At 47.0% G+C, this 23,401-nt stretch overlaps 1 protein-coding gene across 1 annotated transcript in view; it reads left to right on the forward strand.

The window, feature by feature from the left end:
• itgav (integrin, alpha V) overlaps positions 1-22,938 on the forward strand; it is a 24,942-nt gene extending 2,004 nt beyond the window's left edge. Inside the window, exons 3-33 of the mRNA XM_027290909.1 lie at positions 5,423-5,514; positions 5,600-5,714; positions 6,765-6,826; positions 6,959-7,007; positions 8,108-8,230; positions 8,309-8,353; positions 8,443-8,486; positions 9,180-9,236; positions 9,665-9,717; positions 9,839-9,914; positions 10,013-10,142; positions 10,275-10,372; positions 10,490-10,583; positions 10,659-10,704; positions 11,135-11,242; positions 11,328-11,383; positions 11,702-11,856; positions 11,929-12,060; positions 12,177-12,244; positions 12,411-12,555; positions 12,660-12,752; positions 12,853-12,932; positions 13,213-13,293; positions 13,401-13,506; positions 13,721-13,879; positions 13,965-14,096; positions 14,194-14,307; positions 20,066-20,173; positions 20,266-20,385; positions 20,535-20,663; positions 22,666-22,938. Coding sequence (XP_027146710.1) covers positions 5,423-5,514; positions 5,600-5,714; positions 6,765-6,826; positions 6,959-7,007; positions 8,108-8,230; positions 8,309-8,353; positions 8,443-8,486; positions 9,180-9,236; positions 9,665-9,717; positions 9,839-9,914; positions 10,013-10,142; positions 10,275-10,372; positions 10,490-10,583; positions 10,659-10,704; positions 11,135-11,242; positions 11,328-11,383; positions 11,702-11,856; positions 11,929-12,060; positions 12,177-12,244; positions 12,411-12,555; positions 12,660-12,752; positions 12,853-12,932; positions 13,213-13,293; positions 13,401-13,506; positions 13,721-13,879; positions 13,965-14,096; positions 14,194-14,307; positions 20,066-20,173; positions 20,266-20,385; positions 20,535-20,627 — 2,834 coding nt within the window. The 3' untranslated portion in view covers positions 20,628-20,663; positions 22,666-22,938. The remainder of the gene's footprint in view (positions 1-5,422; positions 5,515-5,599; positions 5,715-6,764; positions 6,827-6,958; positions 7,008-8,107; positions 8,231-8,308; positions 8,354-8,442; positions 8,487-9,179; positions 9,237-9,664; positions 9,718-9,838; positions 9,915-10,012; positions 10,143-10,274; positions 10,373-10,489; positions 10,584-10,658; positions 10,705-11,134; positions 11,243-11,327; positions 11,384-11,701; positions 11,857-11,928; positions 12,061-12,176; positions 12,245-12,410; positions 12,556-12,659; positions 12,753-12,852; positions 12,933-13,212; positions 13,294-13,400; positions 13,507-13,720; positions 13,880-13,964; positions 14,097-14,193; positions 14,308-20,065; positions 20,174-20,265; positions 20,386-20,534; positions 20,664-22,665) is intronic.
• The last annotated feature ends 463 nt before the right edge of the window (positions 22,939-23,401 follow it).

Raw genomic sequence — 23,401 nt, forward strand, 5'->3', positions numbered from 1 at the left:
GATCAAAGGGTCTCAACGAGAGACTAATTGTTGAAGTGGAACAACACACAATCATTTATGACACAACAGATGCTTTTTATAATCTCCTCCACGTCGGAGAAGCAAAGTCAGCTGTTTGTTGTTGTTGTTTTTTTATACACTGTTTATCGCGGGGTCTCGGGTATGTCCAGGATTCTCGCGTGATCTCGTGATCTCGCGTGAATACGGCCGGCTCGCTCCGCTTCCGTTCCGCTTCCGTTCCACGTTCGGTGTGAGTCCCGTGTGAGTCTCTCTATCACAGGTTCCACTGCTGATGATATTACATCATCACACTGGAGAGTGTGTGTGTGTGTGTGTGTGTGTGTGTGTGTGTGTGTGTGTGTGTGTGTGTGTGTGTGAGGACAGGATCAGCTGCTCTTCTCTTGTTCTGCATAGACGTAAGTTTAATACAACAGAAGAATTTCACAATAAAAGCCTCCAGTTGAGCATGCTGAACAGTGTGATCAGATCAGTCTGCTGTCCATCAGAATAAACTCTTCTACAGACGCTGAGTAAATCTAAAAAAGTGAGTTTGACTTTGAGCTCAGCTTCTTCGGTAATAACAGAGTGTGTGTGTGTTATTGATGGGATAATGAGTGTGTTCAGCCTGCCGCCCTCAGCTCATGTCAGGACACATTCAGGAATGTGTGGTGAAACATGAGGCGTGTGGACTCGTCTGTGATGATGATGTGTCATATTCAGTCCGACTGTTGAATGCTTTCCTACAATTGTTCCGACTTCCTGAGGAGTCCAACACACACACCAAAACTTTTTGTTTTGTTTCATCTCAGTTTGACGAGTTCAGCCCAAGAACGTCACGACACCTCTGTACAGACATCATCCAGTAATGTCTAATATCCGTCAGCCCCAACACTGTGATTCAAATCAGATTTTATTTGTACAGTCCAAAGTCACAAAGTCCATTTTCCTCTGAGGCTTTACAATCTGTACAGGGAGTGACACCCTCTGTCCTTAGACCCTCGGTTCCAGTGAGGAAAAACTTGCCCACAAAAACCTTTAACAGTGGAACCTGTGATAGAGACAGAGAGACACAGATGCTCAGCAGCAGCAAATCATCAACTAACTATAAACTGTGATGGAGATATGGCAGCAATGATGACAGTAGTAATATGTGTAGTGGACGTCATGCAGGACCACAGCAGCAGCCACGATCCACAAGAACCTGCTGGACGACAGAGACAGAAACTCCAGGGAAGAAGTTTAGTTAGAGACATGATTAATGAGACATGAAGGTTTACAGATGGAGAGACAGAGAGAGTTTTCAGTAAAGGGAGATGTGACTGCATGTTCAACCAATACCGTGCCTGACTAGGAATAACCCTGAAAGAGAGAGAGGAGCAGTCTAATCTAACTATAAGCTCTATCAAAGAGGAAAGTCTTCAGTCTACTCTTAAAGGTGTTGACCGTGTCTGCCTCCTGAACCCAGAATGGTAGTTTGTTCCACAGAAGAGGAGCCTGATAGCTGAAAGCTCTGGCTCCCAATCTACTTTTGGAGACTATAGGAACCACAAGGAACCACAAGGAACCACAAGGAACCCAGCGTCCTGAGAGCGCAGTGTTCTAGAGGGGTAGTAAGGTACTATGAGCTCTTTTAGATATGATGGTGCCTGACCATGAAGAGCTTTGTAAGTAAGGAGAAGAATTTAAATTCTATTCTAGATTTAATAGGTAGCCAATGCAAGGAAGCCAAAATGGGAGAGATGTGATCTCTGATCTTGGTTCCTGTCAGAACACGTGCAGCAGCATTCTGAATTAACTGCAAAGTCCTCAGAGACTTATTGGAGCAGCCTGATAACAAAGAGTTACAATAGTCCAGCCTTGAAGTAACAAATGCGTGGACTAGTTTTTCTGCATCCGCTTGAGACACGATGCGTCTGATTTTAGCGATGTTACGTAAGTGGAAGAATGCAGTCCTCGAAATTTGTTTCATGTGACGTTAAAGGACAAATCCTGATCAAAAACAACTCCAAGATTCTTTACAGTGGGAAGAGAAAAGGAGAGAGTGAGCGAGCAAGAAGCCGCCGGACAAGAGTAAATGTGGGACTGACTTTTAGTGGTTGGTGAGAGCTTGGTGAAATAAAAGGCTGAAAGACAGACGCCGAGCTGGGCTGACTGCTGCTGGACTAGGCAGTGAGATCAGCTGCTGCTGGGGACCTGGATGATGATTGGCTGTAGCTCCATCAGTGACTGTAGTCCGTTAGCCGTGCGCTCCTCTGTGTTGGAGGTGTGGTTAGCTCTCTGGCAGAGTCGTGACTCCTCTCGGCTGGTTCGGCGGGCGTGGACAGTGTTTGATCGGGCTCACAGGTTTAACTGGGATCAGCTGCCGGCCACATGTGTGAACTGCAAACACGTCTTCAGGTCTGCGGCCTGATGTCATCGCCATGACTTCACTCAGCAGACATGAGTCTGTCTGTGTCAGCAGAGGGAAACATGTTTACAGCCTGAGGAGACGTGTTTTGAAATCAGAGTCCTCGAGCTGTTCACTTCATGTAGCAACAACTGATGAAGACGATGGTGCAACGACTACCACAGCACGCCAAGAGGCTTTGCTACCAGACTGTGAGCAACATGAGCTAACATTAGCTTAGGAATGGAGTCCGCTAACGTCAACAAACGACCAGCAGCCACTACAGCGTTACTGTAAAACATGGCAGATATTGTCACACTCTGATGACATCATCAGACTCTCCGTTAGCTTGTGAGTTTAGCAGCTAACGTGACCCATGATACTCACTTATGTATTGTCCAGCTCCAGTTCTGGCACGACACTGGCTCTGTTCTCCGTCAGCATTCGCTGTAAACCTCGTCTTCTTCTTCTTCCTCTTTTTTTGTCTTCTTCTTCTTCCTCTTTTTTTTGTCTTCTTCGTCTTCTTCTTCTTCCTGGTGGTGCAAAACGCCTGTTGTACAAACACTAACACTCCCCTGTGCTCTGAGCTAACAGACTGAGCTAACATAAGCTAACAGACTGAGCTAACATGAGCTAACAGACTGAGCTAACAGACTGAGCTAACAGCAGCTAACAGACTGAGCTAACATGAGCTAACATGAGCTAACAGACTGAGCTAACATAAGCTAACAGACTGAGCTAACATGAGCTAACAGCAGCTAACATGAGCTAACAGACTGAGCTAACATGAGCTAACAGACTGAGCTAACATGAGCTAACAGACTGAGCTAACATGAGCTAACAGCAGCTAACAGACTGAGCTAACCTGAGCTAACAGACTGAGCTAACAGCAGCTAACAGACTGAGCTAACAGCAGCTAACAGACTGAGCTAACATGAGCTAACAGCAGCTAACAAACTGAGCTAACAGCAGCTAACATGAGCTAACAGACTGAGTTAACATGAGCTAACAGCAGCTAACATACTGAGCTAACCTGAGCTAACAGCAGCTAACAGACTGAGCTAACCTGAGCTAACAGCAGCTAACAGACTGAGCTAACATGAGCTAACAGCAGCTAACAGACTGAGCTAACATGGGGTAACAGCAGCTAACAGACTGAGCTAACATGAGCTAACAGCAGCTACAGCTGTCAGCAGGTTACTTCACTGTCCGTCATAAACTCTGTAAATCACAGAGAGTTGAGGCGGAGCAGCCGGAGGACATCAGAGGGAAAACCAGAAAACATTTCCTCCATAAAATATGATCCAGTTTCACCAGAATCAGTGAAATAGTTGCTGCTTTGTGACTTAGTGCCGTGTGGTGCGTTCATGTTTCTGACACACAATAAATTCCAGACGAGTACAAACGAGTTGAAGCGTCTCAGCAACATGAAAGTTTTGCTCTCAGCCGAAGGGCTCGCTTTGTCCAGAAACAGGATCGAGAATCTGCTTGATTTTCAAAATAAAAGTACATAATTTACCTTGGTAGTGACTAGAAAGAAACGTGTTAACAAATAAAGGGAAGAGTGTGTGATCAGGATGTTTGGGCTGTGAACATGGCCGAGGCCTTCCTGCTGCGTCCTGCCCATAAAAGGTGAGTTAGTGCCTCTGAGCCAGGCAGCATGCTGTTCCCTCAGGCTGTAATGCTGTCAGAGAGTGGCCTAGTTACTGTGTGTGTGTGTGTGTGTGTGTGTGTGTGTGTGTGTGTCTCAGTCAATAGCTCTCTTTGTTGTTGATCCGACCTCCATGACGGCTGGCCGAAGCTTTTCTGGACCGCAGACCAGAATTCACTGGAATTCTACCCATGATGCACCACAGGCTTTTGTTCCTACAGCGTGACTCGTCCAGTTATATCAGAGCGTGGAACAGGAAGTGAGCACAACCAAAATAAATGTGGCTGGATGATGCTCTGTCATCAGTGTGTCCATGTTTTATGTGTGTGTGTTCACCCAGAGAACGTTAACGTGAAACCCAAACCTTATTTGAGCTGTGTACGTCAGCTTCAGCTTCAGCTTCAGCAGAATCTGCTGTTGGCTTGAGCACCGGCTGCTCGGAGGTCGACCATCCGTGCACTTGCTACATCGCCAAAGTTCCTTTGCAGAAGGTTCAACCTCAGGGACCGCTTCATCGAAGCTCCTGATGTCCTCTTCGCTCCCCCAGAAGAACTTGGCCGATACCGATAATCATATTCATATTTCAACTGGAAAGAACCCGTACGGGTACAGCGTGATCGTCAGCGTCTGCTAGGAAGCATCAATCCTGACATGCAGCATACCAACATGACGGGGAGAAACTCAGCTAAAAGCTCTACCAAGCACTGCTACCCAAACGAAACACAGTTCAATCCCCAAGCAAGTATCTGGGCATGGAACAAAACACGAAAACACTGCATGTCCACTTTAGCACTTCTGCTAATTTCACCACTTCAACCAAACCACACAACGTCACGTGAGAGCAGAGACTGATTACAAAGATATGTGTCTCACTGTGCGATGAAAACCCGGAGAGCTATTAATTGTCTCTTCACTTCAAAATAAAAGTCCAGTGTTTATGACATTTAAGAAATGTAAATTGCTGGACAAAAGTTTTGCAGTTATTTTAACAGCTTTAAAACTATTGATATAAAAAAAGATTTCAAACATAAAATAATGCCAGAGTATTTTATTTTGAATTCATCATTATTAAAATAACACAGAGGCCAAAACATGAAATAATGATCATTTGAATTGAATAGGTTTTATAGAATTAAGTGATAGATTCAGTATTTCTTTTTTCAATGGTGGACTCATGTCATTGGCCCGTCCCCTCTGTGTCTCTCTGGTTCAGCCTGTCACCATGGTTACGGTGGTTAAGATGGTGGCATGATGACCACAGCAGTGTGAGCAGCCTCAGCTTCCTCAGTCTGGAAATCCCCTTCAGTCGGTTTGTTAGGAGGGCTCTGATTGGACGGTCACATCTGAAAACTCTGATGATGATTGGAGCTTCTGTTTCTTCCCAGGCGACCGGACCAATACAGAAGGCTCTCAGATGGAGTTCAAATCCAAACAGTGGTTCGGTGCCTCAGTCCGGTCTGATGGAGAACACATCCTGGTACAAACACACACATGATCCTGAACAGAACCAGAACCAGAACTCTGGTTCCTCTGTACACTCACACTATGTTCTGTTGTTCCAGGCCTGCGCTCCGCTCTATCAGTGGTCCACCTTCGGCGTCTCTGAGCGCGAGCCGGTGGGAACGTGTTACCTGAAGAAAGCGGACACCGTGGTCGAGTACTCTCCCTGCAGATCAAGTCCGTCCTTCTCTGTTCACTGTCTGTCTACCTCTCTGTAGCAACACACCAGAACCAGAACCTGTAGCCCAGTAACTCCTACTGCAGTACCAGCTGTCAGTGACAGATGTCAAGATAATGTCAGGCTAACGTGAAGCTAATGTGAGGCTAATGTCAGGCTAATGTAAAGCTAATGTGAAGCTAATGTGAAGCTAATGTAAAGCTAATGTGAGGTTAATGTGAGGCTAATGTAAAGCTAATGTGAGGCTAATGTCAGGTTAATGTGAAGCTAATGTGAGGCTAATGTGAAGCTAATGTGAAGCTAATGTGAGGCTAATGTGAAGCTAATGTATAGCTAATGTGAAGCTAATGTGAGGCTAATGTGACGCTAATGTGAGGCTAATGTGAGGCTAATGTGAGGTTAATGTGAAGCTAATGTGAGGCTAATGTGACGTTAATGTGAAGCTAATGTAAAGTTAATGTGAAGCTAATGTGAAGCTAATGTGAGGCTAATGTGAGGCTAATGTGAGGCTAATGTGAGGCTAATGTGAGGCTAATGTGAGGCTAATGTGAAGCTAATGTGAGGCTAATGTGAAGCTAATGTGAGGCTAATGTGAGGCTAATGTGAGGCTAATGTGAAGCTAATGTGAGGCTAATGTGAGGCTAATGTGAGGCTAATGTGAGGCTAATGTGAGGCTAATGTGAGGCTAATGTGAGGCTAATGTGAGGTTAATGTGAAGCTAATGTGAGGCTAATGTGACGTTAATGTGAAGCTAATGTAAAGCTAATGTGAAGCTAATGTAAAGCTAATGTGAAGCTAATGTGAGGTTAATGTGAGGCTAATGTGAGGCTAATGTGAAGCTAATGTGAAGCTAATGTGAGGCTAATGTAAAGCTAATGTGAAGCTAATGTTAAGCTAATGTGAAGCTAATGTTAAGCTAATGTGAAGCTAATGTTAAGCGTCTCTCCGCCTGCGTCAGTCTGCACAGAGCAGCTCGACCTGACAGGAAGTCAGACACCAAATTTTCCAAATAAAACATTCTTTGATTTCCTGTTTGTTTCTCTGTCCAGGTGCAAACTCACCTGAGGGGCAGGGCTTCTGTCAGGCCGGCTTCAGCGTCGACTTCCTGAAGGTAGATAGCGAGAAACATTAATGTGGGTGGAGGTCTGACCCCGGGCCAGCGCTGCATGATGCCGGGTCTGTGTGGCTGTGGAGGAGGTGGAGCAGAAGAAGTGGTGACAGCTTTTTGTCTGTGTGCTTTCAGAAGAACAACAGGGTGGTGGTCGGAGGCCCGGGCAGCTTCTACTGGCAGGGTGAGTGTTACACCGAGATGTGTCGCCATGACAACGAACTCAGGATGCTGCTGGATGAGTGTGAGCCGTCTAAATCCACCCGTCTCTTCTTAGCTTCCTCCGTTAGCGTCCTCTTCGCTCTCTGCTCCTCTGCCATTATGTCTAAGCTGCTGAACCCAGTTACATCATCCAGCTCTGGTTCTGGCACGACACTGTATATCTGATTAAAACAAGATGTCCCTTCATAAGTTAGATGCCATGTTAATGTCAAGCTAATGCAAAGCTAACATAAAGCTAAGACGTTCCTTCAGAACTGCAGAATGTGACTATGATCCTTTTTTCAGGTTCCTGTGGATCAAAGTGATCCAGAGAGAGCTGAGTGCACTGCTAACGGCTAATTCAGCTAACGGCTAATTCAGAGCTAACGGCTAATTCAGCTAACAGCTAATTCAGAGCTAACGGCTAATTCAGCTAACGGCTAATTCAGAGCTAACAGCTAATTCAGAGCTAACGGTTAATTCAGCTAACGGCTAATTCAGAGCTAACGGCTAATTCAGAGCTAACGGCTAATTCAGACTGCAGCGTGCATTAATCAGCAGGTAGAGTCCAGGCAGGTGAGGGTTCAGACAGAGGTGTGTGTGTGTGTGTGTGTGTGTGTGTGTGTGTGTGTGTAGTCCATGTTTGTCCAGTCGTCTGACATTAGAGGGTGTGACACAGATTATCGTCTGAACGCTGAGTCACATGTTCTCCCTTCCTGGGGTGTGTTCAACTAATTATTGTTTCCTGTTGAGTCAACAATTACACACACACATACACACACACACACACACACACACACATACATACACACCCCTCTGTTTCTCATAAGTCAGTGGTTTACAGTCTCTGTGGTTCCTTTAATTACAACGTGTGTTTCCTAAACGAGCCTGTCAACAAAAAATAAAACCATGTTCTCTCTGTGTTCTCTCTGTGTTCTCTGTGTTCTCTCTGTGTTCTCTCTGTGTTCTCCGTGTTCTCTATGTTCTCTCCGTGTTCTCTCCGTGTTCTCTGTGTGTTCTCTGTGTTCTCTGTGTTCTCTCTGTGTTCTCTCCGTGTTCTCTGACGTTCTCCTCTCTCTTCAGGTCAGCTGATCTCTGATGACGTCTCTGAGATTTTCACCCGTTTTGAGAATAAATACATCACCCAGTACGCCAACACGCTCGCCACCAAGTCAGCGGGCGCCATGTATGACGACAGTTACCTTGGTAACCCCACACACACACACACACACACACGTCCGGTTGTAGACAGTCTGTGGAGTAATGTGTGTCTGTCTTCTTCAGGTTACTCTGTGACAGTCGGAGATTTTAACGATGATGGAAAAGAAGGTGAGACAGTTCAATCAGCTGACGTGATTTATTGTTTTGATGTGAGATGGATGTTGACGTTGACGTTGACGTCTCTCATCCCTCCACAGATTACGTGACCGGCGTACCTCGCGGGGAGAAGGCGCTGGGTTACGTGAGTACTGAATGTTTGAGACTGCTGATGTTGATCCGTGACGCGTGAAGGTTGACGTGTTGGATGACGTGTTGGTTGTCGTGTTGGTTGACGTGTTGGTTGACGTGTTGGTTGACTTGTTGGATGACGTGTTGATTGGCATGAAGGTTGACATGTTGGATGACGTGTTGGCTGACGTGTTGGCTGACGTGTTGAGTGGCGTGAAAGTTGACGTGTTGGATGGCGTGTTGGGTGACAAAGGTTGACGTGTTGGTTGGCATGTTGGATGACGTGTTGGGTGACGTGTTGGTTGGCGTGTTGGATGACGTGTTGGGTGACGTGTTGGTTGACGAAGGTTGACGCGTTGGTTGACGTGTTGGGTGACGTGTTGGATGACGTGTTGGATGACGTGTTGGTTGGCGTGTTGGGTGACGTGTTGGTTGACGTGTTGGATGACGTGTTGGTTGACGTGTTGGGTGACGTGTTGGTTTACCTGTTGGATGACCTGTTGGATGACGTGTTGATTGGCATGAAGGCTGACGTGTTGGGTGACGTGTTGGGTGACGTGTTGGGTGACGTGTTGGATGACGTGTTGGATGACGTGTTGGGTGACGTGTTGGATGACGTGTTGGATGACGTGTTGGTTGACGTGTTGGGTGACGTGTTGGATGACGTGTTGGTTGACCTGTTGGATGACGTGTTGGATGTTTGCAGGTGAACATCTTCAACGGCCTGAACATGGAGTCTGTGGTGAACTTCACGGGAACACAGGTGAGTTGCAGCACACATGTTCAGTCACTCGCTGCTTGTTGTCTCGTAAAGACTGTCTGTCTGTGGCCTCTGAACTAAGATGAGTGTGACAGGAAGTGTCTTAAAAAGAGAGAGAGGGACAGGAAGCAGATAAAAGAGAAGACGAGTCATGGAGGACAGGAAGGCGAAGAGGAACTCGTTAACTCTGCTGGCGCCTGATGATTTTCTGTCCCCGCCCTCTTCCTCCTGCATGTCGACATGTGTTTAACGGGCATGAATTCCTTAGCGTCCTCTTCGCCCTGCTCTTCTCTGCCATCATGTCCAGAGATGCTGCTGGGCCTGACTACCTGATTACGCGTCAGCGCAGCATCTCCACTGCCCTCTGTCTGTCCCCGTGCAGTGACGGTGACCTCTCTCTACCTCTGTTAGCTGTTCTCTCTGTCTTGCAGATGGCTGCTTACTTTGGACATTCTGTAGCTGCCACTGACGTCAACAATGACGGGTGAGTGCACGTTCAACACGCTCAAGTTAGCCTCATGCTCAGCTAAGTTCTCTCAGCAGCGTTGAACAAACGTTGAACAAACGTTGAACAAACGTTGAACAAAGGTTCCTCTGTCCGTCAGCCTGGTGGATCTGCTGGTGGGAGCTCCTCTCTTCATGGACAGAGTGTCTAATGGGAAACTGAGGGAGATGGGACAGGTAGGACGACACCGACACACACACTCTCACACACACTCGGACACACACTGTTGGTTACTAAAGCGTACGTGTGTGTGTGTGTGTGTGTGTGTGTCCAGGTGTCCGTGTACCTGGGTCGTGGTGGATTCTCCTTTCACCCGCCTCAGATGCTAACAGGGTCGGACGTTTACGCCCGGTACGGCTCTGCCATCGCAGCGCTGGGAGACCTGGACATGGACGGATACAACGGTGAGACACACACACACACACACACACACACAGTGTCCATTAGCGAACAGCAGCTAACTTGTTAAGTTGTTGATGGCTGTCTATCCTCCACCTGTCCTCCACCTGTCCTCCACCTGTCCTCCACCTGTCCAGACGTAGCCATATCAGCTCCTTATGGAGGCGCCGACCACAGTGGTTTGGTGTACATCCATAATGGGCGTCCTCAGGGTCCTGACCCGTCTCCGTCTCAGGTAACACCAGCTGAGCTGCTCACCTGTCATCAGTGTGCTGTTCATGGTCAGCAGAGGATGAACCTCAGAGACTCTGCTGATCATGTGACCCGTTTCATGTCTCATGTTCTCTGTCAGGTCCTTCAGGGCCGCTGGGCGTCCAGCTACATGCCGCCCAGCTTCGGATACTCCATGACCGGAAACACAGACATAGACCAGAACGGATATCCAGGTACACACACACACACACACACACACACACACACAGGGCTGACACAAACTGCTGATGTGTGTCTGTGTCTTTCAGATTTAATAGTGGGAGTGTTTGGAGCAGACAAAGCTGTTTTATACAGGTAAGTACACTGTGTGAGTGTGTGTGTGTGTGTGTGTGTGAGTGTGTGCGTGTGAGTGTGTGTGCACACCCTGCTGTGTGTGTGTGTCTGTGTGTGTGTGTGTGTGTGTGTGTGCACACCCTGCTGTGTGTGTGTCTGTGTGTGTCTGTGTGTGTGTGTCTGTGTGTGTGTGTGTGTGTGTGTTAATGAGTGAGGCCACCTCTGATATCAAAGAGCTGCTCTGTTCATTCATGTTTTACAGGTTTAACCCCTTCAGCTCTGCTCAGCCCGTTACACTGTCACATGACCACGTCACGCCATTACATCATCACGTCACATGACCACGCTGATGCTTAACAAACTCGCATTGATACGATTTGTTTATTTTCGTTACATAGAAACTAAAGTGTGTGTGTGTGTGTGTGTGTGTGTGTGTGTGTGTGTGTGTCAGAGCTCGTCCAGTCATCGGTGTGAACGCCACGTTAGACATCACGCCTCAGATCATCAACCCTGAGGAGAAGACCTGCAAGCATCCCAAGACCGGCACATACGTGTCCTGGTGAGTCCTCCACACACACACACACACACACACACACACACACACACACACAGCAGAGAATAAAATGTAACTGTGTGTGTTTCAGTTTCAAGGTGAAGTACTGTCTGAAGGCGAGCGGCCGAGGAGCTCCGTCCACTCTCAGTATGTACAACTGTGTGTGTGTGTGCCCTCCTCACCTCCTCCTCCTCCTCACCTCCACCTCCTCCTCGCCTCCTCCCCCTCACCTCCTCCTCACCTCCTCCTCCTCCTCGGCTCCTTCTTGGCTCCTCCTCACCTACTCCTCCTCACCTCCTCCTTCTCCTTCTCCTCCTCCTCCTTCTCTTCCTCCTCCTCCTCACCTCCTCCTCTCGCCGCCTCACCTCCTCACCTCCTCTTCCCCCTCCTCCTCACCTCCTCCTCCTCACCTCCTCACCTCTTCCTCCTCACCTCCTCTTCCCCCTCCTCCTCCTCCTCCCTCAGATTTCCGTGTGGACCTCCTGTTGGACCGGCTGAAGCAGAAGGAGGCGACGAAGCGGGTCCTCTTCCTGCACGGACAGACCTTCAGCTACTCCAAGAACATGGTGGTGTCCAACGGGCGGGGCCCGGCCTGCGAGGAGCAGCACGTCTACCTGAGGGTGAGGCCCAACAGGAAGCAGCTGTGAGCCTTTCAGAATAAGAGCTGTCGGTTGACCGTGTCTGTCTCTCAGGACGAGTTCCGGGACAAGATCACGCCTATCTCCGTGGCGATGGAGTACAGGCTGGACTACCAGCTGGCTGCAGACCGGACCGGACTGCTGCCCATCATCGACGTGTCGGTGCCGTCCAACGTCACCAAGCAGGTGTGTGTGTGCGTGTGTGTGCGTGTGCGTGTCTGTGTGTGTGTGTGTGTGTGTGTGTGTGTGTGTGTCGTATCACTGTTTGACTTCCTTCTTGACTCCGCCCCTCCCTCTCTCAGGCTCACATCCTATTGGACTGTGGAGACGACAACATCTGTAAACCCGACCTGAAGTTATCAGTGGAGAGGTGAGAGCTAACAGACTGAGCTAACAGACTGAGCTAACAGCAGCTAACAGACTGAGCTAACAGACTGAGCTAACAGCAGCTAACACCCTGAGCTAACGTTAGCATTATTTGTCTCTTCCATAAAAATGGCCGTGTGTCTGAGGTTTGTGTTTGTGTTGTTGCTAAGCGACCGTCAGCAGATCTACATCGGCGACGACAACGCTCTGACTCTGAAGATCAGCGCTGAGAACCAGGGAGAGGGAGCCTACGAGGCCGAGCTGCACATCTACCTGCCACAGCAGGCCGACTTCACCGGGGTCGGCCGCGGGGAGGTAATGCACCTCGTGACATCATCATCAACGGCTGCTGTTGATTGGACAGAGCTGTTTCCTAGCAACAGATTGACACTCGCTCCTCTGGTTCTGGTTCTGTTCAGGCTCTCAGCAGACTGTCCTGCGCCTACAAGACGGAGAACCAGACCAAGATGGTGGTGTGCGACCTGGGAAACCCCATGAAGGGAGGAACCAAGGTGAGTGTGTCACATGACTGTACGGCTGCAGGTTATGACGTCATCCTTCCTGCTTCCTGATTGGTCCTCTGCTGTCTCTTCCTGTGCTGTGATTGGCCAGGTGCTGGCAGAGTTGCAGTTCAGTGTTCACCAGCTGTCGGAGGAGGACACCTCTGTGAAGTTTGACCTGCAGATCGTCAGGTACAGTCTGCACACACACGTTTACATTCATCGAGTGTGTCATCACACATGAACCACTTAACAGTGGCCGTCCAATCAGAGGCAGGTATGTAAATGAGTGTCTGAGCTGAAGCTCATCTGCATGACAACGAGCTGTTTGTGAGATATGTTAATGAGCGTGTGAGCAGCTCAGAGCGCGCTCAGTACGTCACTGTAACATAGAGCACAGCGCCCCCCTGTGGCTGCTCACATACAGCACAGCGCCCCCCTGTGGCTGCTCACATGTTTCTCCATGTTTCAGCTCGAACCAGTTCAACAACACGAGTCCTCGAGTGTCCAGCGTCACCAAGCTGGCTGTGCTCGCCAGAGTGTCCATTAGAGGGTAACACACACACACACACACACACACACACACACACACACACAGACCATCATCACTGTAACACTCAGTTACACACACATTCATCAAAACTCTGTGTGTGTGTGCAGCACGTCGTCTCCCGGTCAGGTGCTGCTTCCCATCGCCAACTGGAAACCTAAAGTTCCTCCTCAGGTCGGAGACGACATCGGACCACAGATAGTTCATATCTACGAGGTACCCACACACACACACACACACACACACACACACACACACACTGATCATACAACAGGTAGTTCATCCTGTGTTTCTGTAACGTTGACAGAACGTTCCAAAACAAACACATGAGCTGCCTGTACTGTCCCTTTAAGAGATGTGACTGTGACCTTGTGATGCTGTGGAACATGTTAGTGTTTGTCTGTAATATCTAATCCTGGCTGACTGACAGCTCCTGAACAGCGGGCCCAGCACCTTCAGCAAGGCGTCTCTGGAGGTGAAGTGGCCGTACCAGTTCAAGAACGGCTCGCTGCTCTACATCACCAGCTACGAGACGGAGGGACCGATCAACTGCACCACAGACACCGAGATCAACCCGCTCAACATCTCTGTGAGACACCGACACTTCAGCACCTGCAGAGTCTGACAGCACAGACCAACCTGTAACTGTGTGTGTGTGTGTGTGTGCGCTTCAGAACCCGCTGTCCTCGGCAAAGAACAACACCATCCCACCCAGAGAGCGTGAGACCGAGGGACGGAACCGAAACCACGTCCGCCAGAGAAGAGACCTGGAGTCAAGAGACGCACAGAGTGACCTGCAGACACTGGTGCACACACGCACACACACACACACACGTTGTAATGTCAGGTGTCATGGTGGTGCGTCCTCATTGGTTCCCATGGTAACATGAATGATGTTTGTAGGACTGCGTCACAGCAGACTGTCTGCTGCTCAGGTGTCAGGTGGGTCGACTGGAGAGGAGGAAGAACGCCATCCTCTTCATCTACTCCAGACTGGCTGTGGACAACTTCCTCAGGGTACACACACACCTACACACACCTACACACACCTATACACATCACGCCTACACACATACCTACATACACACCTACACACACACACCTACACACAACACCTACACACACCTACACACAACACCTACACACACCTACATACACATCTACACACACACACCTACACACACCTACACACAACACCTACACACACCTACATACAACACCTACACACACCTACACACAGCTACATACACACCTACACACACCTACACACAACACCTACACACACCTACACACAACACCTACACACACCTACACACACATACCTACACACACATACCTACACACACACACCTACACACACACACCTACACACAACACCTACACACAGCTACATACACACCTACACACACACCTACACACAGCTACACACACCTACACACAACACCTACACACAGCTACATACACACCTACACACACACCTACACACAGCTACACACACACCTACACACAACACCTACACACAGCTACATACACACCTACACACACAGCTACACACACCTACACACAACACCTACACACAGCTACATACACACCTACACACACACCTACACACACCTACACACATACCTACATACACACCTACACACACACACACACCTACACACACCTACACACAACACCTACACACAGCTACACACCGACACACACCACACATCACACACGTTCTACAAACACACGACTCCTACACCACATACCCGCGACTCCCTCACCTTCTCTCACCGACTACACTCACCACACCTACACACATGGTTCCCTTGTCCCTTCTACTACCCTACCACCCCCAGCCATCCTACTTGAACCACCTATACACCTACACCAACACGCTTACATCACACCGCATCACAATCCTCACCTCCTACACACCGCTACACACACCTACACTCCACAACCCCACCTTACTCACCCCACAGCTAACATGTACACACCTACTTTGTATCACACACCTATTCACACACCTACACCCATATCCATTACATTAACCACACCACATCACTACCTTACACCCCACCTACCACACACACACCTACACACACCTACCCACACTACAACAAAACCTAGCACACACTTACACCCACCTACACACACACCTCATCACACAGCTCCAGACACACCGACACAGACCTTAGCGAACACACACGACCACAACCCCTACAGGCAGACCTTAACAGAAATACAGACCAAATCCCTACAGGTAGGGACCTACAGACATGAACCCCTACAGACACCAACAATATCAAAACCTCCAGACAGGATCCTATCAGAACAACCAAAACAGACCTACAGACCGACCTACAGAACAAAAACAACACGCTACAGGACAGACCTACAAGAACAACAAACCAAACCCTACACGACCAGACCTACAGAAACATCAAACAGCATGCGGGACCTACAGACCCCCAAAAAAACAGTGACTATGAGTCCTATCAGTGTTGTGCGACAGTAAAACTACAGTAAGTACCATCTTCATAACCCACTCCCGCGAAAAGCGCGGTACTGCCGCCGACTCCCCTAGGCCGATCCCTACCAGTACAGACCCTTACCAGAACACACTCCAGATCCAAAACTACGGCACAGGACCATACAGCACAGACAGACTAACCAACGACACACCTACAGGTAGACCTTACAGGACAGACCTACAGAAACAACAAAACGGAAACCTACAGACAGACCTACAGAACAAACAAACTCCAACCCTTACTAGACACGATTCCATACAGAACATCAAACAGACAGACTAGAACATACAAACGACAGACCCCCCCCACCATACCGACCAGACCTGTCCCCAGAGTATCAGAACCAAACCAAACAACAGACCTACAGGACAGGACTACAGAACAAACAAACAAACCTACTCAGGACAGAACCTACAGACATCAAACAGACAGACCTACAGGACAACACACCAACGAACCGACCTCCAAACAAGTACAGGACAGCTATCAGAAACAACAAACACAACCTACAGACCCGACCTTCAGCACAATCAAACAGGACAGAACCTACAGAACAACAATACAGCCGAACCTACAGACAGACCTACCAACCAACAAACAAACAAACAGACCTACAGAACAACAAACGATCCTACAGACAGTGTCTGTTCTCTTCTTGTGTCTGTTCTCTTCATGTTGTTCTAAGTGTTCTGTCTTCAGTGTTGTTTCTTGGTTGTCTTCTGGTTGTTTTTTGTCTGTTTCTGCTATCTGTAGTCTCATGTTGTCGTTTCTTATGTCCCGTCCTGTCTTCTGTGTCCTGTTCTTCTGTGTCGTTCTTCATCGTATAGGTCTGTTCTTTCCATTTGCTGTCTTCTGTGTCTGTTTCTACTCTTGGTTGTTCCTTCATGTGTCTTCTATACCACTGTCCCTGTCTCTGTTCTCTTTCCTTTCTGTTCGCCTACTGACCTTTCCCGTTTTCATGTTGTCTGTTCTCTTCATGTGTCTTATCTCTTCATGTGTCTGTCTCTTCATGTGTCTGTGTTTTTTTTTTCATTGTCTCGCCTCTTCATTGTGTCTGGTTCTCTCACGTGTCTGTTCTTCCATGTGTCTGTTCTCTTCCTGTGTCTGTTCTCGTGCTTTGGTCTGTTCTCTCATTGTGTCTTTCTTCATGTGTCTGTTTTGTTGGTCTTGTTCTCTTTCATGTGTCTGTTCTCTTCATGTGTCTGTTTCTTTTTGTTTTCTCTTTCGTGTCTTCTTCATTGTCTGTCTCTGTTCTTGTACATGTGTGTCTTTTCTCTCTTGTGTCTGTCTCACTTGTGTCTGTTCTTCATGTGTCTGTTCTCTTCCACCCTCCTGTGTCTGTTTCTTCATGTGTCTGTTCTTTCTGTGTTCTGTTCTTACATTCTCGGTTCTTCGTCTGTTCTTCATGTGTGTTTCTCTTTCTGTGTCTGATTCTTCATGTGTCTGTTCTCTTCATGTTGTCTGTTCTCTTCATGTCTGTTCTTCATTGTGTTTCTGTCTGTCTTTCATGTCGTTTCGTGTTCTCAGTGTCTGTTCTTCATGTGTCTGTTTCTCTTCTTTGGTTGTTCTCTTCATGTGTTTCTGTTCTTCATTGTGTCTGTTCTTCATGTGGTCTGTTCTTTCATGTGCTTCTTGTCTGTCTTCTCTTCATGTGTTGTTCTCTCATGGTCTGTTCTCATGTGTCTGTTCTCTTTCATGTGTCTGTTTCTTCCATGTGTCTGTTCTTTCATGTGTCTGTTCTCTCAGTTGTTGTTCTCATGTTCGTCTCAGGTCTGTCTTGGTCTTGTTCTCTTCTTGTGTTGTTTCTTCATGTCTGTTCTCTTGTTCGTTCTTCTGTGCTTTCCTCTTGGCTCGTTCTCTTCATGTGTCTGTTCTCTTCTTCGTTGTCTGTTCTCTTCATGGTCTGTTCTCTTCTGTGTCTGTTCTTCATGCTTTTGTCTGTCTCTCTTGGTCTTTCTCTTATGTGTCTGTTCTCTTCCTGTGTCTGTTTCTTCATGTGTCTGTTCTTCATGTGTCTGTTCTCTCATGTCGTCTGTCTTCTGTGTCTGTTCTTCATGTGGTCTGTTCTCTTTCATGTGTCTGTTCTCTTGTCTGTTCTTCTTGTTTTTTCATTGTCTGTTCTTTCTCATGTGTCTGTTCTCATGTGTTGTTCTTCATGTTCTGTGTCTTTCTGCTGTCTGTTTCTTCTTTCTTGTGTTCTGTTCTTCATGTGTCTGTTCTCTTCAGTGTCGTCTTCATGTGTCTTTCTCTTCCTGTGTCTGTTCTCATGTGTCTGTTCTTCATTTGCTGTTCTTCTTCTTGTGTCTGTTCCTTCATGTGTCTGTTCTCTTCTTGTGTCTTGTTCTTCATGTGTCTGTTTTCTCTTCTTGTGTTGTTCTCTTCTGTGTCTGTCTCTTTCTGGTGTCTTTCTTCATGTGTCTGTTTCTTCATGTTGTGTTCTTCATGTGTCTGTTCTCTTACTGTGTCTGTTCTCTTCATGTGTCTGTTCTTCATGTGCTTTTCTCTTCATGTTCTGTTCTCAGTTGTCTGTTCTCTTCTTGGTCTGTTCTCATGTGTTTTCTCTTCATGTGTCTGTTTCTCTTCATGGTCTGTCTCTCTTCAGTGGTCTTTCTCTTCTTGTTCTCTTCCTATGTGTTGTCTCATTGTTTCTCTTCACTGTGTCTGTTCTTCTTGTGTCTGTTCTTCTTGTGTCTTGTCTTCATGTGTCTGTTCTCTTCTTGTGTCTGTTCTCTTCATGTGTCTGTTCTCTTCATGTGTCTGTTCTTCATGTGTCTGTTCTCTTCATGTGTCTGTTCTTCATGTGTCTGTTCTCTCATGTGTCTGTTCTCTTCATTTGTTTTCTCTTCTTGTGTCTGTTCTTCATGTGTCTGTTCTTCTGTGTCTGTTCTCTTCATTGTCTGTTTCTTCATGTGTCTGTTCTTCAGTGTCTGTTTCTCTAATGTGTCTGTTCTCTTCGTGTTCTGTCTCTTCTTGTGTCTGTTCTCTTCAGTGTCTTTCTCTTCCTGTGTCGGTTCTTCATGTGTCTGTTTTCTTTCATGTGTCTGTTCTTCAGTGTCTGTTCTCTTCTTGGTGTCTGTTCTTCTGTGTCTGTTCTCTCATGTCTGTTCTGTTGTCGTTCTTCATGGTCTGTTTCTTCTGTGTTGTCTCTTCCTCTTGTGTCTGTTCTCTCGCTGTCTCTTGTGTTGTTCTTCATGTGTCTGTTCTCTTCATGTGTCTGTTCTTCTTGTGTCTGTTCTCTTCATTGTCTGTTCTTCATGTGGTCTGTTCTTATGTGTCTGTTCTCTTCATGTTCGTGCTCTTCATCCTGTGTCTGTTCTTCATGTGTCTGTTTCTTCTGTTGTTGTTTCTCCAGTCATTGTCTCTTCTTCTTTGTGCTGTGTTTCTCTTCATGTGTCTTTCTTCAGTGTTCTGCTTCTTCAGTGTCGTGTTTCTCTTCATGGTCTGTCCTTCTCTTCTTGTTGTTCTCTTCATGTTGTCTGTTCTCTTCATGTCTGTCTCTGTTTCCTTCATGTTCTGATTTGCTCTGTTTTCGTCATGTTCTGTCTTCTCTTCAGTGTGTTTCTTCTTCTTGTGTTCTGTTCTCTTCTTGTCTGTTTCTCTCATGTGTCTGTTCTCTTCATGTGTCTGTTCTTTCATGTGTCTGTTCTCTTCATTTGTTGTTCTCTTCATGGTCTGTTCTCCTGTGTCTGTTTCTTTCATGTGTCTGTTCTCTTCTGTGTCTGTTCTCTTCATGTGTCTGTTCTCTTCATGTGTTCTGTTCTTCATGGTCTGTTCTCTTCAGTTGTCTGTTCTCTTCATGTGGTCTGTTCTTCAGTGTCTGTTCTTCATGTGTCGGTTTCTTCATGTGGTCTGTTCTCTTCCATTGTCTGTTCTTCTTCAGTGTCTGTTCCTTCATGTGTCTGTTCTTCATGTGTCTGTTCTTCTTGTGTCTGTTCTCTTCATGTGTCTGTTCTTCATGTGTCTGTTCTCTTCCATGTGGTCTGTTTCTTCATGTGTCTGTTCTTCACGTGTCGTTCTCTTCTTGTGTCTGTTCTCTTCAGTGTCATGGTCTGTTCTCTTCTGTGTCGTTTCTTCTTGTGTCTGTTCTTCCCAGGTTCTTTTCCGTTCTCTTCATGTGTCTGTTCTTCATGTGTCTGTTCTCATTCTTGTGTCTGTTCTTCATGTGTCTGTTCTCTTCATGTGTCTGTTCTCTTCATGTGTCTGTTCTTCATGTGTCTGTTCTTCATGGTTCACGTCTTTGTTTCTTCTTTCAGACTGAGAATCAGAATCGTTCGTACGTGGTTCGATCTACAGCCACCTTCAATGTCATCGAGATGCCGTATAAGAACCTGGTGTCAGAGCTGCCGTCCAATAGTACAACTGTAAGACACACACACACACACACAGACACACACACACACACAGACACACACAGGTGAGTGTGTGTTATTCAGGCGAGTGTGTCTTGTTTCAGGCGAGTGTGTCGGTGGTGTGGGTGGCGGAGTCTAGTCCTTCGGTGCCGGGTTGGGTCGTGGCTCTGGCTGTGCTGGCAGGACTGCTGCTGCTGGCGCTGCTCATCTTCATCATGTACAAGGTGAGAACCAGACAGAACCAACCAGAACCAAGCAGAACCAGACAGAACCACACAGAACCAAGCAGAACCAAGCAGAACCAGACAGAACCACACAGAACCACACAGAACCAAACAACTTAAACTTGAATTATCCACTCCTTCTTCTCCAGCTGGGTTTCTTTAAGCGAGTGCGCCCCCCGCAGGACGACTGCACCGAGAAGGAGCAGCTGCAGCCGGAGGAGAACGGCAACGCGGACGCCTGAAGAGCGCCCCCTGCTGTCTGTGCAGGAATATTCAGGGTACAAAGAGTTTCACTGTGTCCACTGAGGCAGATTCAAGTTTTTAAAGTCACGTAGTGCCAAACAGAGCTGAGTCACATGACTCATGAGTTAAAGGATCAGTTCACTATGCTGATCACACATGGTGAACTGCTCCTTTAACGTGATGACCCTGAACGCATCGAAAAACTTTGATCATGTGTCCGAACAAACGAGGCGAGTTTGTCCTGATGTTTGATTTGCACTTTTTAATTTTCAACACAAAACGTTTTTTCACAACTGCTGTTACAGAGCGTGACGAGGTCAGCGCGTTAAAGCCACAGTACGAACAAACCATGATGATGATGATGATGATGATAATTAATGAGAACAGAACGCCAACAGTCATCAGACAGCCTGTTTGAAATGTGTTGAAGGTGGTGTTACAGTAATACATGTAGTCTGATGTTCTTTCTCTGCTTTGTGTGCTCGGATAAGCTGCTTTCAACGAGTCTTGTTACGAGTCTCGTTAAGAGTCTTGTAACGAGACTCGTTACGAGTGTCGTTAAGAGTCTTGTAACGAGTCTCGTTACGAGTGTCGTTACGAGTCTTGTAACGAGTCTCGTTACGAGTGTCGTTAAGAGTCTTGTAACGAGTCTCGTTACGAGTCTCGTTACGAGTGTTGTTAAGAGTCTTGTAACGAGTCTCGTTACGAGTGTCGTTAAGAGTCTTGTAACGAGCCTCGTTACGAGTGTCGTTGCTCTGCTCGTGTGTTTTCAGTCCACCTCATTTCAATCGACACATTTTGGGTTTATTTGTTCAGTAAATGATTTCTGCTTTAAATCAATGAAGTGATGACTTCATCATTTTTAATTAAACTCCGCCCCTGAACAGTGATGTCCAATCAGAGCTCAGCACACTGAAGCATGACGCTGTGTCCAGATCCTTTGATCATGTGACCAGCTGACGTTTGTAAACACAGCGCGGGCGTATCTGCCATCATTAGCACGTCTGGCTAGCTAGCTGACTACATAAAGTGTAACCAGAGTTAGCACGTTAGCATGTCATTAGCATTAGCTAACAGGCTGTTAGCTACGTGAACGTCATATATCCTGAATGCTAAGAGCTTAACGTAACGTTAGCTCGTCTGTCCTGATCTCCGGCTAACACTCTAACACCTTTCTAAAGATAAAAAGTAATCTGAGTAACAACATGTGCCTTTGTCTGAGTGCTGTTAGCTTTAGCCTGTCTGTTAGCATGATATAAATAAAGCAGCCAGAGACTGACATGGAGCTAACGTTAGCCGAATTAGCTTTTTAGCTGCAGCTGATAGGAGGGGGCGGGGTTTAACGAACCGGCTCCAGTCGTCACGTTCCCGCTCGTTCTAATTAAGTGTTGTTGTTCGTCACATCTCGAGTCGTGCCTGGCAGCTTGGCTGAGAACTGAAATGTGACGTAGCGTGTCACTATTTTCCGTTTGTACGATGTTTAAAAAAACAAAAAAAACTGCAGTATGAATTCACCCATATTGGGTTTATGAGGCCGATGATCATTTAAAAAATATATTAATCCAATTAGCAATCACAATGAAACAGCTTTGTTAGCACGTTACTCACGTTCTGTTCTTCTTTCATCGTCACGTTAGCGAGCTACAAAATCATCTTTACACCAACACAGAAGTTCAGACTGATAAAAGATGTCTGTACGTTAAATATGAAGCTTAGCTTACAGACTAGAAACAGGTGGGACAGCTAGCCTGGCTCTGTCAACTTGTTTGACTAACAGGTTGATTTATGCTAAGCTAAGCTAACTGGCCTCATAACTAGGGCTAGCCGAGCGAAGCTAACGGTGTGTTATACATGTGACATAGTCGAGACTGAACTAGCATCGTCTCTGTGGATCGAAGTCGCTCCATGAAATGAGAGAGCGGCGTCGTAGGTTAGATAATTAACAAGGAGGCTCACTGCACTGTCGAAGCTTTTATGACGATTTATTTTAGTTTCATCTTTAGACTGATTAATAAAAAGCTTTTTACTTCCTGCCAGGGTTCAGCAGGACTGACCAGCTCACGTTCAGTCGGTCCAAACGAAACAAAGACTTCATGAACCGACTGAAAGACGTGAAGTCTGTCCTGCTGTGTGTGTGTGTGTGTGTGTGTGCTGGGTTTGAACTGTTTATGTAATACCACTGTCTGTCGTTCCTCTGCCATGAGAAAATATTTTTGATGTATGTATTCTTTCACCTAGAGAATAAAAATTAACTATTTCATAAGATGATTTCACATTTACGTTGAAATAAAAAAATTTGTTCACATTTTATTTCCTGTGTTGACTTTTCTTTTCACGGACACTACGTCCAGGTTTTAGACAGTCTGTGGGGACGTCACGGAGACTACGTCCAGGTTTTAGACAGTCTGCAGGGACGTCATGGAGACTACGTTTTAGACAGTCTGCGGGGACGTCACGGAGACTACGTCCAGGTTTTAGACAGTCTTTGGGGACGTCACGGAGACTACGTCCAGGTTTTAGAAAGTCTGTGGGAACGTCACAGAGACTACGTCCAGGTTTTAGACAGTCTGCGGGGACGTCACAGAGACTACGTCCAGGTTTTAGAAAGTCTGCGGGGACGTTACGGAGACTACGTCCAGGTTTTAGAAAGTCTGCAGGGACGTCACGGAGACTACATCCAGGTTTTGGACAGTCTGCGGGGACGTCACGGAGACTACGTCCAGGTTTAGACAGTCTGAGGGACACACACAGAAAACAGCTTCACACTCGGTGG

The sequence above is a fragment of the Larimichthys crocea genome, chromosome XVIII (genome assembly GCF_000972845.2).
Source record: "Larimichthys crocea isolate SSNF chromosome XVIII, L_crocea_2.0, whole genome shotgun sequence".
Lineage (NCBI taxonomy): Eukaryota > Metazoa > Chordata > Actinopteri > Sciaenidae > Larimichthys > Larimichthys crocea.